The sequence below is a fragment of the Staurois parvus genome, unplaced genomic scaffold (assembly GCF_062004578.1).
Source record: "Staurois parvus isolate SC_StPar_1 unplaced genomic scaffold, SC_StPar_1.0 ptg000287l, whole genome shotgun sequence".
NCBI lineage: Eukaryota > Metazoa > Chordata > Amphibia > Anura > Ranidae > Staurois > Staurois parvus.
The window spans coordinates 18,752,549-18,771,999 of record NW_028318083.1 but is presented as its reverse complement, the minus strand read 5'-3'; the positions used below and the strand labels follow the sequence as shown (position 1 = coordinate 18,771,999).

The window sequence follows — 19,451 nt, the reverse complement described above, 5'->3', positions numbered from 1 at the left end:
TGGATGCCACTAGACTGCTGAAGATATGCTGTGGTATCTGCCACCAAGCCATTAGTAGCAGATCCTTTAAGTTCTATGAGTTGTGAGGTGGAGTCTCCTTAGATCAGACTTGTTTTTCCAACACATCGCACAGATGCTCTATTGGATTGAGATCTGGAGAAGTGAGCTGCTATTTTTTAGGAGGGGTTGCAGGAAAAATTTAATTTTCTATTGTACTGCTTGGAGGCAATTAACTTTTTTAGATGTTCCCTATAACATAGCAATTTTTTTACTTTTTAAATTCAGGTCCACTTTAATGCCCAGGCCTCAAATGATATATTGTATTATTTTAAAAACCCTACTGTATGTGCAAACCCCAATTGAGGCATATGTAAACCCAAGACTTAAAATGTAATGTACTGCAGTTTGCCAGGCCGTAGATGTGGTGCCTGCAGTCAAGAAAATGTTCTGCAAGTACAGAAAATGCTTGCTGTCCTCTTCACTTCCTGTGAGTTGAACTTAATAATGTTATCTTTCTTCTGTAAATCTCCATAGAATGGAGATGAAGAGCAGAAGACTTTTGGAAATTCAGTATTCAGACAACTATGGTTCCCTGCATGAATAAAAAAGCCTAAAAAAAGAAGCTACAATATATACATTTGTTAATAAATTAGATACATTTTGATATTATCTTAGTGTTTGTTGTATTGACAGTTTACACTGCTTTCTGGTTCCTGCATAGGGGAACAAAAGCTGTCCTAAATTAAAACTCCCACCTTGTCATGTAGCCAATCTGAACTATTATGTGAGCCTCCTTGGATTTTGAGGGCTGCAGTTGAGAGCCTCTATATTTACTACATTTCCCACCACTACTCTAGCCTGTGCCATCATTCTCTACCCTCCTGTATGCACTGTATGTTATACACTGTGCTGTATCTCTATATCAATTCCTCTCTGTACCTGAAAAGAGCACACTTTCTTCCTTGCTGTTCCCTGTCAATTCCCCATCCCCAAGCAACCCTATACTAGATTGTAGATACTAGATGAGAACACCATGACTGGTTGCAAAAAGGGATATATACTGTACAATAAGGAGTTGCATTTAACATGTTTGTAGTAACTTACATGCATAATCCATACATTTCGTTACATATTTTTACAGCTATCCTCAAAAGGAGAACCTCAGCACAATAATGCAACATCAGGATCATGTTACCCACCACCACCACCTCCTCCGCCACCTCCAGGACCTCCTCCGAGTCTAGATATATTTAATAAATCCAAAGATGATATGTCTCAGGATCGATCCGCACTCTTTGCCCAACTCAACCAAGGAGAAGCCATTACAAAAGGTAAACAAAGAGATAAAAGCATGTGTGTTGGTGGCAGGCAATTATTGGAATCTTAGAACATAAATAACAGCTGTTTTGTGCTAAATAAACTAAAAAGGAAAATGAGGCGTCCATAGGAATATCAATTTCTTTGGATACAGATCTTTTTTGTACTTACAGTGAGGAACAGAAGTATTTGAACACCCCGTGATTTTGCAAGTTCTCCCACTTAGAAATCATGGAGGGGTCTGAAATTCGCATTGTAGGTGCATTCCCACTCTGAGAGACAGAATTAAAAAAAAAAATTCAGGAAATCACATTGTATGATTTTTAAAGAATTTATTTGCATACACCCGTGGAACGGCACCAACTATGGTACTTAAAAATCTCCATAGGTGACACTTTTAAAGCCCTTACAGATTACCAGTTTAGGGTTACACAGGAGGTCGAGTGCTAGAAATATTGCTCTTGCTATAACTTTGTGGTGATACCTCATATGTGTGGTGCTAACACCATTTACATATGTGTGTGGAATTTTTTTAAATTTTACTTTTTTTTTACATTGTCTCTTTAAATTTTATTTTATCACTTTTATTGCAGTCACAATGGATGAACAATATCCCTCGTGATAGCATGGGCAGTGACAGGTATAATTTTCTGTGACATCTGGGGTTTATTAGACTCCAGATCTCTCCTGTGCCCTTAAAAGCATCAGATCAAACCGAGATCAGTTTGATCAGATGCTTTCACAAGCTGGTAATGGCTTGTTTACATCTGAGTGGAACCAGAAGCATTCAAATGCTCATCACTTCTAGTTTGTTAAACCATAGAGATGATTGGGGAGCTTCCAGTTTTTGGTCATCTATATGGTAAGTTGGCACAATCACCGGCTTCAATCCCGGGTTCCCCAGTAGAATGGGAGAACCCTGGAAGGCAGCGGGACAAAGGGGAGGGGGCACCCTTCTGCCCCATGTAAAAATGATCCAGTGGCTGTTCAGCTGCTCGCTTTTACATCGCTGACTGGGAAAAAAAAGATACCAGGGTCATGACTGCAGGCCGGAAGTGGTTAAATAATCCAAATTTCTTTCTAAAATAAACAAAACACAGGCATAAAATGAATGTACATTTATGACACATGAAATTAAATCTCAGAGGCCCCTGGGGTCTGTGGCTCTACACCTCACCTTCTCCAATCCCCCTACTCTTCAGGTAATCAATTAATTGTGTGATTTATCTTAAAATTACTTTTCTTACAGCAGCTGTTTAAAAAGGATGCTGTGTTCACTGTTTGGCATACAAAGAGTCACTATATGAATAATGTAGCTGTCTTTACATTACGTGTGACCATGATATTTTGGGACAAAATGCAAGTAATAATATCATTCAGAAAAGAAGTCCTTCATGTAAACTTTATATTAATAACTTTAAATAATACATTTGCAAATACTTATTTTCCTTGATCCCTCTAGGGCACGGGTGCGCAACTGTGGCCCTCCAGCTGTTGGTGAACTACAAGTCCCATCATGCCTCTGCCTTTGGGAGTCATGCTTGTAACTGTCAGTTTTGCAATACCTCATGGGACTTGTAGTTCTACAACAGCTGGAGGGCCACAGTTGCCCACCCCTGCTCTAGGGCAGTGTTTCCCAAGTTTTTTTCAGTCAAGGCACCATTTAAAATTATGGACAGTCTTGAGGAACCCTTTAAAATTATGGACAGTCTTGAGGAACCCCAATTCTAAAATGGGGTGCTTCTAGACTGTCCAGAATTTTAAAAGGGCACCCCATGCTTAAATGTAAAAAAACTATGCTAATAGTTTTATGTAACGCAGCAACATCCACACATGTGGGACATCCAACATTAGAGGTGATTTATTCTTCCAAAGCGAATACACTTCTGCACACTGGTACTGAGTAGTAATCCAGTGTTTCTCTTCTCCCTCAGTTTTTCTAAATCACTGAGCTAATGTGACCCCAGCACTGGTGGAGAGAGGCAGGAGAGGATCAAACTAGGATGCTGTGCAGGCAGCTGACATCCTCCTTATCAACTGATGATGTAATTGGTTGTCAGGACACCGGCAGCTGGAAGGCCGTAATGGTGCACAATGAAAACCTATGGCTTTGTGTAACTAAAAGGCAGGCTTGCACCACCCGCTGACTTTGGGCAATTTTTGGACATTTTGCCAAGGCACCCCTGAAGAAACCTCAAGGCACCCCCAGGGTGCCTGAGCACCCTGGTTGAGAAAGGCTGCTCTAGGGGTTGCAGATCCAATCACTCTGCTAGATTCATTTTTATCTATGTAACCTAACTAATAAAACAAAACATGCATGTAAAAGCATATGCAATACATATCGGTTATGCACTCTGTATATTGGTAACATTTTTCAGGTCTTAAACATGTTTCTGATGACCAGAAAACCCACAAGAACCCTAGACTACGTGGGCAAGGAGTAGCAGCCCGATCCCCCACAAAGAGCTCCAGCTCTAGCTCTCCGAAGGCACCACCACAGTCTTATCCTCCTCTGCTAGAGCTGGAGGGAAAGAAATGGAGAGTGGTAAGTCACTATTTGTGGTTACAAACTTGAAGACTGCTTCATCTTGATGTAAGCGTGTATTGCACATTTAGAAATAAAGGGTGTCATGCAGTACAAAGAGTGAAAGTAAATGGACGAAGATGAAAAACATTCGAAGTGACCAAGCACATTTAGTCCTAGTAAAATTATTATTATTATTAGAACAGTCAAACTGAACTCTTAATTTACATCAGTGAATTACATTCCAGGTGCATCAAAACAAAAGGTGTTCAATGTCTTACAATTCGATTTCTTTCTAGATCAACCATAGAGTTGAAAAACCTGTCCTCTGCAAGCAGCTGTGGAGTGGGAACCTTGTTCTATGTGAGATTTCATTGCAGAGGTCCAACACACCCATACTGAGTCAGGGGGTGTGTTGGTATAGCTCTGCAATAAGCAAAGGTCATGTTCCCCACTAATTGGGAGCTCTGACTTGGTATGAGGCATATCGGACTGATGCAAATAGACTGTATTTGGGGAAAACATGTTTCTGATGACCAGAAAACCCACAAGAACCCTAAACTACGTGGGCAAGGAGTACAAGCCCCATCCCCCAAAAGAGTTCCAGTTCTAGCTCTCGAAGGCACCACCCCAGTCTTGTCCTCCTCTGCTAGAGCTGGAGGGAAAGAAATGGAGAGTGGAAAGTCACTATTTGTGGTTACAAACTTGAAGACTGCTTCATCTTGATGTAAGCGTGTTTTGCACATTTAGAAATAAAGGGTGTCTTGCAGTACAAAGAGTGAAAGTAAATGGAGGAAGATGAAAAACATCTGAAGTGACCAAGCACATTTGGTCCTAGTAAAATTATTTTTATTATTATTAGAACAGTCAAGCTGAACTCTTAATTTACATCAGTGAATTACATTCCAGGTGCATCAAAACAAAAGGTGTTCAATGTCTTACAGTTCAAATTCTTTCTAAATCAACCATAGAGTTGAAAAACCTGTCCTCTGCAAGCAGCTGCAGAGTGGGAACCTTGTTCTATGTGGGATTTCATTGCAGAGGTCGAACACACCCCTTATTGAGTCAGGGGGTGTGTTGGTATAGCTCTGCAATCAGCAAAGGTCATGTTCCCCACTAATTGGGAGCTCTGACTCAGTACGAGGTGTATCGGACCAATGCAAATAGACTGTATTTGGGGAAAAGTCATATCACAGGCTGGACCCACACTGCAAAACACTATGGAGTAGATTTACTAATGGTAAATAGGATGTTCACTTTGCAAAGGAAGCTGCACTTTGTAAGAGAATTTGTCCCAGATCTTAGTGAACTATGGTGAAGCTCTGCTGACTTCCATCATCCAGTCATAGGAAAGCAAATGTTCTGCATTTTAATTTGACTTGTACGTGATTGGGTATTCATTGCAAACATTCACTAAGATCTGGGGCCTGTTCCCATACAAAGCACAAGTTTTGTTGCAAAGTGAACATCCTATTTGCCTTTAGTAAATCTAGCTAAATATGTGTCAGGCATGCTCAATGAGGCCAGTGGAGTGTTAGAAAGTGCTTATAGCCAGGCAGATGTCACAGCTGGAGCATCCAATGATGGAAAAGCATGCAGTCATCAAATCTTGCATTCATAGCTCATGTGACTCTGACTGGAGGAAACATATTATGAAAGAAAAAGAGAGCTTCCATTATTTGACTTCACAGATCTCCAACACTTTAGAAAATCTCTTAAAAGGATAGTAAGAGATCAGACTCAGTCTAATGCATGATAGCTAATCTTGAGTCAGTGTCAATAGGCAGCTGTCACTTTGCCAGATCGAAAATGTATGTTCTATACCTCAATGTTCATTTATATTAGTGTGGTATGTCAGCCCCCCGGTTGGTAAATGGCAAGTATTTAGAAAAATTATCTTTCAGCACAATTGGTGTTATGGGATAAATAAAATACTGTATGTTTGGCAGTCAAGCCAATACCTACTGACATCTGATGTCAACCTTTAGGGCTGCTTCACACTGGTGGCTGAGACACAGTTTTACTGCTCCCTTGCTTCCCACCAGAATGATAAACTTACACTCTGGGCGCGACCGCAGCATAGCATTTGGCAATTTTAAACTCGGGCTGCAGAGTTTGAAAGATGGCATTGCTTTCCAACCTTGCCCACTGAGATCAACAGAACCTTTCTGTAACCACAAGCCATATGCTTAGCTTGCAGTTGGGGTGCAGTCCCACAATGTAAAATTGCTATTCAAAAACAAAAAACAGGCATCAGGAGGCAACAGTGCATCCTGACCCCTGCCAGCAGCTGCTATACTGCCCTCTGAAAGGCAGTCCACCATGGATTGCCTTTCAGAGGGCAGTGAGTATTGTCACCATTGTGAAAGAACCATTAAACCTATGAGGCTCCATGTACACTGCAACTGATAAACTTACGTTTAGGAGCTTTTCTGCGTTTTTTTCAGCAGACCCTGAACTCTCCCTAATGATTTCCCATGTGTCCATGTACACTATGTCGTTTACAGGCAGTTGAGTTTACAGTCATTTTTTTTTAACGCACCAAACTTGTATTCAGGAGTAGATTTTATCAGCGTTTTTTAAATGCTTGTAAACATGGCTAACCGCGTTTATATGCATTTACGTTTGGAAATTTTTTTTAACTCTTACATTTCCAGATGCTGTCCAGAGCCTTTTTTCATCCTGAAAAATGCATGCAAAGCATTTTCCTGGTACTCAAATGGACCTGGTACACCATACTTTGAGGTTTCGCATGAAAGAAAATATGTTAGACACTGCTGCAATAGTTTCTGCACAGAAATGAGCTGGAACACCACAAAAAAAAAGACAGCTAACCTCAACACATACTGCTCTCTCTGCTTCTACTCTCTCTATTTCTCCCAAACAGTCTGAAATAGTTAATAATTTACTATTTTCCAGTGCATTCTGGGCATTTGGGAGGTTCTCCTGTGCTTATCTTTAAAAAACGATTCTGAACACAAACGCTCATAAACGCGGCAAAACTGCCGTTTTTAACCTGCATTTTCCTGCTGTCAATTTCCAGAGTTCAAAAGAGTTCTCCAAATGGCCCGTGTACGTGGAGCCTAATGCAGGCCATTGATGGGGAGAAAACTGGCCGATTTTTCTTTAAAAAAACAAAAAATCGGTCGTTCAAGCAGCCGACGTTACCAGGAATGGTAAAAAAATCGGCCGATTTTCATCCCGTCTACAGCCGGCAAAAAGTGTCCCTGCAGAGAGCTCCGCTATTTCTTTGACAGTTCTTTGACATTTATAGCGGCTGCAACAATGTATCTATTTGTATCCATTTCGGATACAGATGTTTTTATTCAGAAACAAATAGATACATTGTTGCAACCGCTATAAATGTCAAAGAACTGTCAAAGAAATAGCAGAGCTCTGTGCAGGGACACTTTTTGCCGGACTGGAATTCTTCTTCTTCTTCATCCTTTTCTTCTTCTTCCTCTTCTTCTTCCTCATCCTCTTCTTCTTCATCTTCTTCATCCTCTTCTTCTTTTTCCTCTTCTTCTTCATCCTCTTCTTTCTCTTCCTCTTCTTCATCCTCTTCTTCTTCCTCTTCTTCTTCTTCATCCTCTTCTTCTTCCTCTTCTTCTTCATCCTCTTCTTCTTCATCCTCTTCTTCTTCTTCATCCTCTTCTTCATCCTCTTCTTCTTTTTCTTCTTCTTTTTGTCGTCCTCTTGCAGGTCACTGCTCATGCGCAGATTTTTTATCGGTAAAAAGATCGGCCGATTTGCCCATAATTGCTGCGAAAATTGGCTGATCGGCAAAATCGGACAATCTTTTTCCAACTTTACCGATAAAAAAAATCTGCCAAAATACCGAAAAATGGATGAACAATTAACCCACTAACGATCCGAAAATCGGCCGATTTTATTTTCGGCCGAAAAATCGGCTGATTTTCGACCCATCTATGGCCTGCATTAGTCCCTGGGATATCTCTGGGAGTCTGGTATTTGGTGTGTGGTAGACAGTAAAGGAGTTTTCTTTTATTTTTTTGGATAACTTGGTTTGTTACAATTCAGCATAAAATGATAACCAGTTCTCATTAGAAGTTTTCAACTAAACTTGAAAAGGCAAAAAAGTACTAAAAGTAATCTTTTTAAACAAAACCGAGCATCCTCCTATGAAATGAATGACATGTTGGAGTTAACTGGCTATAGGAAAAGATAACTCCCTGAAAGCCTACATTAGGGTTAGTGCAATCATATTGTTTCTGACACAAGTCAAGTGTGAGATGCAGTATGGGGTTATTAGGGAATGACTCTAATCTCTTAGCTTTAAGTGCTACAGGTGCAGATAATGTACAAGACCTTATTTGGTAAAGTTTTTTTTTCCTAGATTAGAGAGGACTTTACTTACATGTGTTTCTGTTCAGCTGTGTTCTCATTAGTGATATCATTCTAATTTTAGGAGTATCAAGAAGGAGTGAACAACTTAGTGATTTCTGACACCGAGCTGAAACAAGTGGTTTACATTTACAAGTGCAAGAAAGCAACATTACAAATCAAGGGAAAAATCAATTCCATAATAATAGGTAAGAAAACTCAATCATAGTGAAAATTAGTTACGCCAATCAGTTATTTGCTATTTCTTATTAGTGCTACTTATCTGAAATTACAATTGGCCAGTTATAGATATACTAATCCAGATGTTTAGATTTCCATGTTTTTTTATGCTCACTAGGTTTTACTAAAGTAAAAGTTTCCAAAAACATAGTAAAATACATTATTGCACAGCTAGATTGTTAAAAAAAATATATAATGGAACTGGTAAGGCCATTCTATGTTGTTGGATAAGTAAAGTGCAGCGCTAAAATGATCTGAATAATAAAAACTAAGATAAATGAAATATAATAAAATATAATAAAAGTTCGTTCAAAATATATATATTAATCGTCCTCTTGACTGAATGTAGTATATGGCACCAATAATAATTTCCACAACAGCAGATATCTCCAAAGCCAGTGACAGGAAATAAATGGCAATAAAAAGGTCATCAGGCTTGGGTGCAGTGATAATCTGCTGGGTCCAGAGGTCTCCTTTAGGACGTTTGGAGGGGGCAGGTCCGGTCAGTCTGGAGAGCAGAGAAGAGAGATCGGAGCAGTGTGCAGGAGATCTGGGAGCCGGAGCTGGATGATCGTTGGTGAAAAGCTGAACCAACCCCTGAGGAATACGCGCTGAGAGGAGCTGTTAAACCCACAGAGCAATTCCCTATACCATCCATTATCCAGAGGAGGGAGCCCTGTATCCTGGCTGAATACCCACACATCCTAAAGGAGACCTCTGGACCCAGCAGATTATCTCTACACCCAAGCCTGATGACCTTTTTCTCCTGAAGGAAGCCCACCATCTGCTTGCTGTTCACACCCATCTGGTGGATATATATATATGCGCATTTCCTATGTGCAGCGGGTGAGTGCGCATTTTTGCCATTTATTTCCTGTCACTGGCTTAGGAAATATCTGCTGTTGTGGAAATTATTATTGGTGCCATATACTACATTCAGTCAAGAGGACGATTATATATATATTTTGAACTAACTTTTATTATATTTTATTATATTTCATTTATCTTAGTTTTTATTATTCATATAATTTTAACGCTGCACTTTACTTATCCATTTGCATCTTAAGGTTGTTGTGATTTCCTTTTGTGTTCTAGCTGCTATCTGTTAATAGAGCGCTTGCTCAACTACCATACATTCTATGTTGTTGTTTTTTAGCACTGGTGCAAATTTAATGGATGTCTTCTATACAGTATATGAAAGTGTCATCCACCCACTAAAATTATTTAATGTGTTTCATGTTGAAGTCCTACCAAACGTTTTTGTAGTTGTTATTGTTGTTTTCAATAACTTGGGTAAGGATTAAACCGCAGTCTTTTTTTTTTTTCTATTCCTGTCTGTGTTTTGGTTGGAAGCTTTCCCCTCATCTCCTGTCCCATGCACCACTAATCCCATGACAGAAAGTAAAGGGAATTCCAAATTTTAAATGTAATAATTGTTCCTGAAACAAGAGGTTGGGGGAAATCTCCAAATGAGGACATCGGTTTCACTGACAGCTGATTTCCCTTCATTGATCAAAGATTTCCTCCAATATTATGTCATGCTTCCAAGACAAAAAGTGACGGAGTATCTGTTCAAGGGGTACCGAGATGGCAATGATACTGACATAACTCTTTTCTACTCTGTTCAAAACTAAAACAAAAAGGTTGGAAAGCTTGGAAACACATTCAAACATTTCAATGGATGAATATTTAGCATCCATATGAATTTCAGATATTATCTTGAAGTGGAAATAAACCTTCAGTAAAAAAAAAATCATGTGTAGAATAGGCAGCTTTTTATTGCAGAAGCATGTATCATCTGCATTAAAATAAATATACCTGACCTGGCAGTCTATTATTAAATGCACACCAAAGCCGGTCATAGACGGTTGGGATTTCGGCCGGTTCTGTATCAGACGAAATTTGAACCATGTATGGGCAGGCTGAATGTACCCAAGTTGATTGATTGATCAACCAGCCTGCCGGATTTTACATGCAATTATTGCTAGAGGCTATTATAGCAGCTAGCAATTATCACTGTGTTCTCATGGCAGACATGGTCTCCCCCCCCCCCTGCCTCTCCCCCCCTCCTGTGAGAACACAATGGCTTCATGGGAGGGATTCCCCCATCAATGCTGACTGTGTTGATGGCAGAGTCCAGCGAATTTCTTTAATTGCAGGAAATAAATTTGCTCCTTCTATGGCCAACTTAAGCTGCACATGCGCAGCTCAGCACAATGGAAATGTTCCAGGATGAAAGACTTATTTGTGCATGCGCAAGAGTCACATCATCTCTGCCCTTCAATCAAGAGGTCCAAAGAAGCCAGAGGAGAAGATGTTGTCAGCTGGCATCGCTGGAATGGAGCTGAGCATTCTGCAGACTGTGGTTCTGCTTTAAGGGCAAGAAATGCTGCCAGAAGTAACATCGATTGGTTCTCAGTTCTATAATGGCCCCAGAAACACTAAAAAGTACTTCTTTTTTATCCCTGTCCTCAGGAATGTTAGCTCTTCAATTTACTAAATACATTAAATCAGAACTATCCCCCTATCCTTTTGCAGCCAAAGATGGCTCCATCTTAATAGTCTCTATTTAGATTTGGAGTTTCCATGGTCCTGCAAATGTGATCAGCTATGACAACAGCCATTGGAGGGATTGAAAGTTGACTTGAGAGCTTCACTAGCACACTAGCAACTGTAACAGTTATTACCAGAAGCATACCTTGAATGTAACATACGCTGCACATGTGGTAGTAGGTAGAATGTGAACAAAGACACTGCAGAGAACCATATTGATATGTTTGATTAAGGATTTACCGGTAATAACGTTTATTGAACATTTCCAACTTTATTTTTCTGTTATGAAACAACTAAGCAGGTAAGATTAGTCCTGCTCCAATGATGTTTCTACACTAATTTTTCTTTCATTATTCATAAATATATTTTAAATAAAATGATTTCCTATATAGTGTCAGTGAACATTTTAGTTTTTATTTTCTGTACTATTTACAGACAATTGCACAAAACTTGGCCTAGTGTTTGATGATGTTGTCGGCATTGTAGAAGTCATTAACTCTAAGGATGTGCAGATACAGGTAAGAAACTTTAGTGGCCATATTAGACATAGCTGTAAGCAAGTATATTAGACATAGCTGTAAGCAAGTGGCACAGAATAAAATTTAGGCCAAAAATAGAGCCAAGTATAAAAATGCATTGTTTGCTAAGTCATTTTAAAGCTAAAATCTAAACAAAAAAAAAAACAAAAACATGGTTGCATTAATTTCCCTTTTCAGCCTAAGAAAATTTTTAGCAAGTACAGAAAATACCTGGTGATCTTTCAAAAAATGCTATGTCCTTGTCACTTTCAGTGAGCAGATAATACAATTTAACCCCTTCCTGCCTAAGGGTAAAACAAATGTTAATGCCTAAACACAATTTTGCAACTCTGACATGTGTTAGTAATACTGTACATATCATCACAACTACTTTGTGTTTCCTGGTGGATTATACCTTGTTTTTATTTAGAACAAATTGGGCTTTCATTTTGTGGTAAATGGTAATTGATATCTCCTTTTTTTATTATCAGAGGAAAAGTGACCCAAAATAGTAATTTAGCAGTATATTTTTTGCTATTATCATAATTTACCACCAAAGAACAACCCAAATTATTTCTCCTGCTCCTGACGACCACAGCAATACCACATATGTGTATGTTAGTTGTTGTTTGTACCTGTAGTAGGGCCCAGAGACAATAGTGCACATTTTGCATTTTTATTCTGCCTAATAAACACTGACACTGATACCAATTTTTTTTTTTTTTTTTAATTCTACTCAGAATATGCTGACCATGACCTTTTACCTGGCCTTTACCTTTGATAGCGACCTTGACTCTATCACTAAGCCTGGCAAACTTCAAACTTGTTATTATTTTTCATTCTTTATTTTATTTTATTTTTTTTTATTTTACTTTTTTACACACTTTTTTTTACTTACAGCTTCATCTTCTGCAAGGAGAGGAAGATACATTGTATCTTCCTCTCCATTCAGAAGAGGACATAAACACAGTCAATCAGAGGCTATAACAGCGATCAGGTGACCCGGAACTGGGAGTCCGGGGTCCTGATCATTAGTACGAGAACCAGGGCTCTTGGTGGGAGCCTAGTCTCAGTGCTGTAAGAGGACTCTGCGGCGCAGAGATACGCATGCTGTATATGCAGCCCCACAGAAAAAGACCCACTTCCATGAGCTGCCTCATATATGTGTACAGTCGGGGTAAACAGTGTTCTCTCTCCTTTGAAAATTACTAATTCAGTCAGACAACTTTTTTATGGAAATTAATATGTTTGAAGTTCAGCCTGAGTGACAACCATGGATTCTTCCATAGATACATGAATACAGTGGAGAAGTGAATATAAATGCAAAGGACAAGAAGTTTTTTATTCCCATCATGACATGGCGAAAGCAATGAGGAAAAAGTGTAAAAAAATAAATAAAATTAATGCAACCACTACATCTTGCACATTTCAGTTCACATAGTTTAAAATATAGTTGCATAGTGGAATTATGGGGGGGAATTTCTAAAATTGGTGTACACAGAATCTGGTGCAGCTCTAAATAGTAACCAGTCAGTTTCTATGTTTTATTGTCAAAGCCTAATTGAACAAGCTGAAGTTAGAAGCTAATTGGTTTCTATGCAACGGTGCACCAGATTCTGAGTGCACAAGATTTAATAAATCTCCCCCCAATGTATACTAATTACAGGGGTTTCTTAGTTTACACTATGACTGAATTCCAGAATTTGCAGATGCTATTTGGTTCAAATATTGCAGAATTGAAACAATTGTGTTCCAAGGAATATAATGGAATATACTACAGGTGAGTTCTATGTGCATACTTTTTGCTGTGCTGTCAATGTCAAATCAAATTTACAATAATAAAGAAAAGAAACTGCCACACAGTTGTGCAATCAGATCAAAATAATTATTTTGCTTCTCTTATGCATTTCTACAAAGTAGGGCGTTACAGAGAATGCCTTTAATTTTCTGCCAGCACAGGACACAGGATACATGAAAAAGCCTGTTTTATAACTGTATAATGTCTTTTACATTGAGGGGTGCTGGAATGCATGTGTAGTACCCTTTTTGTAGCAAAGGAGACAGGGTAAAAGTATGGGGTTGATTTACAAAAACAGGAGAATGCAACATCTGTTGCAGCTGTGCATAGAAACCAATCAGCTTCAAGCTTTTTTTGTCAAAGCTTAATTGAACATGCCAAAGTTAGAAGCTGATTGGTTACCATGCAAAGCTAAATATTTCAACTCCATCAATGTGTATCCTTCAGTGTCTTTACAATTTTTCAGGATTCTTTAAATTCTTAATAAAGTGACACCCTCTTCTTCTTTTAACTCTCAAGAAAATATCACATAGAGAGCGCACATAGTGCCTTACCTATGCCATACCATATAAATCAAACACACTCACAAAAAGTGCTCAAAGCATGCAAAAATTCCACCACGTGTCCTTCCACATGTGATATCCGTAATTCCTACTCTTACCCTCTAAATATGAATAACTTGCTCAAATGTATTCCCAACTTGTGCATTCTTTCTTCCAAATCACTCCTGAATAATCGTTCCTTGCAGAATTTAAATTTCAAATAATGTAGTAGTATCAACAATTATTATCGTGCCACTCAGTGCTCCCGTGATAACAAACCAATGACCACCAATGCATGAGACAATAAGAAAATCCACCACCTTCCAAACCATGCACCTTACTAAATAGTAAAGCAAACACAGCTTTTCACAAATAGACTGCTCCGTAGCTAATATCGCTCTTGTTGTTCCATCACAATGCCCATATGTATAGATCAAAACAGAATAGACACCATCACGTAATATGTAAAAAAAACCTTCTAATTTCTTTGATGAAAAGTGCTTACATGGTTGTGATGTACATCAGCATTATTTCAAACAACGTGGACCAGGCCTCATCCAGAATGGCCACTGCGCAACTTCTGGTTCGTTCTGATGTCACTTCCTGTCACGTTTCATTATTATGACTTTGTCAAAGGATGTGTCTGTCAGACGAGCGGCCAGCTTTATACTCTCATCCCACCCTTACACAAGCCCAAATCCCCATCTTGGAGTCTGTTCTGTTTTGATCTATACAGATGGGCATTGTGATGGAACAACAAGAGCGATATTGGCTACGGAGCAGTCTATTTGTGAAAAGCTGTGTTTGCTTTACTATCTAGTAAGGTGCATGGTTTGGAAGGTGGTGGATTTTCTTAATGTCTCACGCATTGGTGGTCATTGGTTTGTCAGCACGGGAGCACTGAGTGGCACGATAATAATTGTTGATACTACTACACTATATGGAATTTAAATTCTAGAAGGAACGATTATTCAGAAGGAGTGATTTGGAAGCAAGAACGCACAAGTTGGGAATACATTTGAGCAAGTTATTCATATTTAGAGGGTAAGAGTAGGAATTACAGATATCACATGTGGAAGGACACGTGGTGGAATTTATGCATGCTTTGAGTACTTTTTATAAGTGTGTTTTAGTTTGATTTATATTGTATGGCACAGGTAATGCATGTGCGCTCTCTATGTGATTTTTTTTGAGGGTTAAAAGAAGAAGAGGATGTCACTTTATTAAGAATTTAAAGAATCCTGAAGAATTGTAAAGACACTGAAGGATACACATTGATGGAGTTGATTTGATTGGACGCTGGGAAATATTTTGTTTTGGACTTCTTGGGGAGGTCTTGGCGACCAAGGGTTGGGTGATTTATATTGCATGGAGTGGTTTAGGTTGGATTATATTGTATACCATGCAAAGCTGCACCAGATCATTATTATTATTATACAGTATTTATATAGCGCCAGAAGGTTTGCTTAGCGCTGTACATTATAGTGGGGGACAGGACATGAGACAATACAGTAACAAAACAATACACAAGGGGTTCGAGGGCCCTGCTCTTTCGAGCTTACTATCTAGGAGGGAGGGGTTAGTGGTACAGGGGGAAGTGGCTGTGGGGGATGGAGTGGTAGGAGGAGTGGAGGAGATCAGCTGTTAAGTGAGGGTGGGGTAGGCTTCCCTGAAGAGATGGGTTTTTAGGGTGCGCCTAAAGGTGAGGAGGGTAGGTGACAGTCTGATGGATTGGGGTAGTGAGTTCCAGAGGATGGGGGAAGTCCTGGAGAAGTCCTGCAGTCGGGCGTGGTAGGAGGAGACCAGGGAGCTAAAAATTAGGAGGTCTTGTGAGAAGCGAAGAGTACGGGTTGGGTGGTATTTGGGTATCAGGTCGGTGAGGTAGTTTGGGGCAGTGTTATGGATAGCTTTGTATGTCAGTGTTAGTATTTTGAATTTAATGCGCTGGGCAATCGGAAGCCAGTGGAGGGAATGACAGAGGGGGGTGGCAGAAGAGGAGCGGTTGGTAAGGTGGATGAGTCTGGCCGCTGAGTTCAGGATAGACTGAAGCGGGGATAGCCTGTGTTGGGGTAGGCCGGTGAGAAGGGAGTTGCAGTAATCCAAACGTGAGATAATAAGGGAGTGAACAAGTTGTTTAGTAGTGTCTGGGGTTAGGAACGTAACCCCTATACGTCTGAATTGTGCATTGTAACTATATTGAACTGCACATTTACCATATGTACACTGTACACTGTTCATTATCTAGTTTATACTCATCGAGGCTCAATAATGTGGTAGTAAATTGTAAAACCAGAAAAAAAAGATTTAAACCTGCAAGGCAATGTTATAATATGCTAGTATGCATCACATACTGGCACATTATAAGAGGCTTACCGTAAAATGAAGCCCTCCAGCAGCGAGCTGACAGGGCTTCCATGTTCACCTGGTCTTCCTTCCTGGTTCGCAGGACCCAGCTATTTGACTGGCCAAGACGCGATAACGTCATGCTTGGAAGTCACGGCCACAGCACAGAGCTTTGAAGGGACGGCATGAGTATGCTGTTCCTTTGGAGCACATGCACTAGTGACGGCACGGGCTACTGTTTGCAAGAATATCTCCTAAATGGTACTCATTTAAGAGATATTCATTTTAACTACAGGTAAGCTTTACTATAAGCTTACCTGTAGGTAAAACTAACAGAAATGAGTTTACTACCACTTTGAGGCTACCATGGTGTACTAAAATCTGTGTTTTTAATGTATGGCTACATTTTGTAAAATGGAATGTACTTTAGTGGCTCTTTCCAGGCCAATCATAGCATACCTTTCTCTTTTTGTACAGGTTATAGGGAAAGTGCCAACAATTTCAATTAACAAGACAGATGGCTGCCATGTTTACCTGAGTGAAAGTTCAATAGACTGTGAGATTGTGAGTGCCAAATCATCGGAAATGAACATCCTTATCCCAAACCATGGAGATTATGTAAGAGAAAGCTGTGTCTATTTTTAGTGATGTAACTATATAGAAATTCAGCTATTTGAATTAATTTTGTCCATTTGTGTCCTATCACTATCATTATCCCTTCAGAAATGAAATATTGTATTGTCTTTAATTTGATACAAGAGCTAACTATTTTAGTAATATAAAGGGGAAAATACAGATTCCCCTTTACAGCAAAGAGAGATGTTGATGTGTTAAGTCAAGGGTTTCCAAACTCTCCAAACAAAGGGCCAGTTTACTGCCCTTCAGGCTTTATTAGAGCCAGACTGTGGCCAGTGGGAGTGGAAAATTCCCTGGCATCAGTGGCAGTAAGCAATGTCTCATCATTGGTATAAGTGGGAGGAATAGTTCCCCATTATTGGTGTCAGTGGGAGGTATGTGCCCTATCATTATTATCATTTGAAGGAATGCGGTCCCGTTGATGGCGTCAGTGGGAATAATAGTATTCCATCGATGGTATCAGTATCTCAAGGGCCAGATAAAGGCAAGCAAGGAGCTGCATCCAGCCCCAGGCCACAGTTTGGAGACCACTATGCTAAATGCATACCAAACCATAATGTATCAAAAGTGCTTATTGAAATAATATCAGAAGGGTTTCTGGAATGTTAATGTCATTTGCACTTTCCCGTTGACTGAGTAAACCCCAATGTGACCTTCATATTGTACTTTGATGGTTCATCTTATTGATGAACAATGCAAATACAACAAATTTACTATGGAATGAGCCTCTCCTATGAAATATGAAATTCATCCACTAACCTTACTTTATATATGCATTTGTGACACTTAAATTGTATAATGGTGGCCCACATAATTTTACACAGAAGATGAACTGCAGGTGAAGAGTTACATACACATATGCAAATTTTGTGAACTATTTTATCTACAAAATGATTTGTAGTTTTATTTGTCTAGTATTTTGATCCAGGCACCCTACCAGATAGCAAAGCCAGGTCTGTGACATCATATTGAGCTTTTGCTGCAGTTATTATTATTATTATTAGACAGGATTTATATAGCGCCAACAATGTGCTCAGCGCTGTACATTATAAAGGGAGACAGTACACGAGACAGTACAGTAACAATACGATTCAATACACGAGGGGTTCGAGGGCCCTGCTCCTTGGAGCTTACAATCTAGGAGGGAGGGGATAGTGGTACAGGAGTTAAACAATATAGTTTGGTCATGGACCCACCACCCTCAGCTCTACTGCAGCAAACATAAGAAATTTTACAACTAAGTTTCTGCTGCTTTTAGGAGCAATGCAGGATTTTTTTTGACTGCAGCACACAACAGAAATCTGGCAGCTGAGAGGCAGCTGTAGAAACATTGTATGGCATCTTACAGTACCGTAGCAGAGACTAGTGCAACTCCCCCTTTGTTGATCTTCTTCTGCACAGGCTATATGCCCTTCAGTCTATCATGAATGCTGCTGCCAAACTCATCCAACTTACCAAGCACTCATTGACTGCTAAACCTGTCTGCCAATCCACCCACTGGCTCCTGCTCACCAAACTAATAAAAGTTCAGAATACTAACAACATACAACTCCATCCATAACTTTGCCCCCATCACCAATCTCATCCCAAAATATTCCAAAACTGTCCTCCTCAACCCTCCCACGACCTTGCGCTCTATAGCTTGTTTGTTACCTCCTCCGATGCTCACCTCCAGGACTTCTCCGGAGCCTCCCCAATCCTCTGGAACCTCTTACCTCAATCTGTACAACTCTTGCTCCAATCTGTCCAACTCTGTCTTTAGGTCTTCCCTGAAAGCCCATCTATTTAAGGAAACCCATCTTGCCTCTTCCTAACAGCTGAAATTTTACTATCACCATCATCTCATCCGCACACATTTATTACCTTTATTATCACTTGCCTATCCTATTTGGATTATAAGCTGTCATGAGCAGGGCCCTCCTAACCCTCTTCTCTGGAATTGTGTTGTAATTGCATTGTCTCCCTTTATATTGTAAATGCTGCATAAACTGTTGGTGCTATATAATAATATGCAAGAAGATGTGGTAGTAGCTGGTGATGGTGGCAGGTAGAATTTTTGAGGGTGGTGCAGTCCTGATGACAATTTAAAGGCCTGTCTCTTGAATCAACTGCTTTAGGTTGTAGAAAGACAGCGCTGGATTTCTTGGGCTGTAAGGATGTGTTTTTTAAAATTCCGCAACTACAGTAGTTGTAGCTGCTGCTTTTTACTTTTTTCAAACCTGGGTGACTTACAGTGGGGATCGAAAGTTTGGGCACCCCAGCTAAAAATTTGTATTAATGTGCATAAAGAAGCCAAGGAAAGATGGAAAAATCTCCAAAAGGCATCAAATTACAGATTAGACATTCTTATAATATGTCAACAAAAGTTAGATTTTATTTCCATCATTTACACTTTCAAAATAACAGAAAACAAAAAAATGGGGTCTGCAAAAGTTTGGGCACCCTGCAGAATTTATAGCATGCACTACCCCCTTTGCAAAGCTGAGACCTGCCAGTGTCATGGATTGTTCTCAATCATCGTCTGGGAAGACCAGGTGATGTCAATCTCAAAGGTTTTAAATGTCCAGACTCATCTGACCTTGCCCCAACAATCAGCACCATGGGTTCTTCTAAGCAGTTGTCTAGAAAACTGAAAC

The 19,451-nt window shown here is 39.7% G+C and overlaps 1 protein-coding gene across 2 annotated transcripts in view; it reads left to right on the top strand.

The window, feature by feature from the left end:
• CAP2 (cyclase associated actin cytoskeleton regulatory protein 2) overlaps window positions 1–19,451 on the top strand; it is a 195,172-nt gene that overhangs the window by 163,210 nt on the left and 12,511 nt on the right. For both annotated transcript variants that reach the window (XM_089682282.1, XM_089682283.1), the window contains exons 8-12: window positions 1,142–1,331; window positions 3,696–3,862; window positions 8,271–8,394; window positions 11,414–11,496; window positions 16,657–16,797. In XM_089682282.1, coding sequence (XP_089538408.1) covers window positions 1,142–1,331; window positions 3,696–3,862; window positions 8,271–8,394; window positions 11,414–11,496; window positions 16,657–16,797 — 705 coding nt within the window. The remainder of the gene's footprint in view (window positions 1–1,141; window positions 1,332–3,695; window positions 3,863–8,270; window positions 8,395–11,413; window positions 11,497–16,656; window positions 16,798–19,451) is intronic.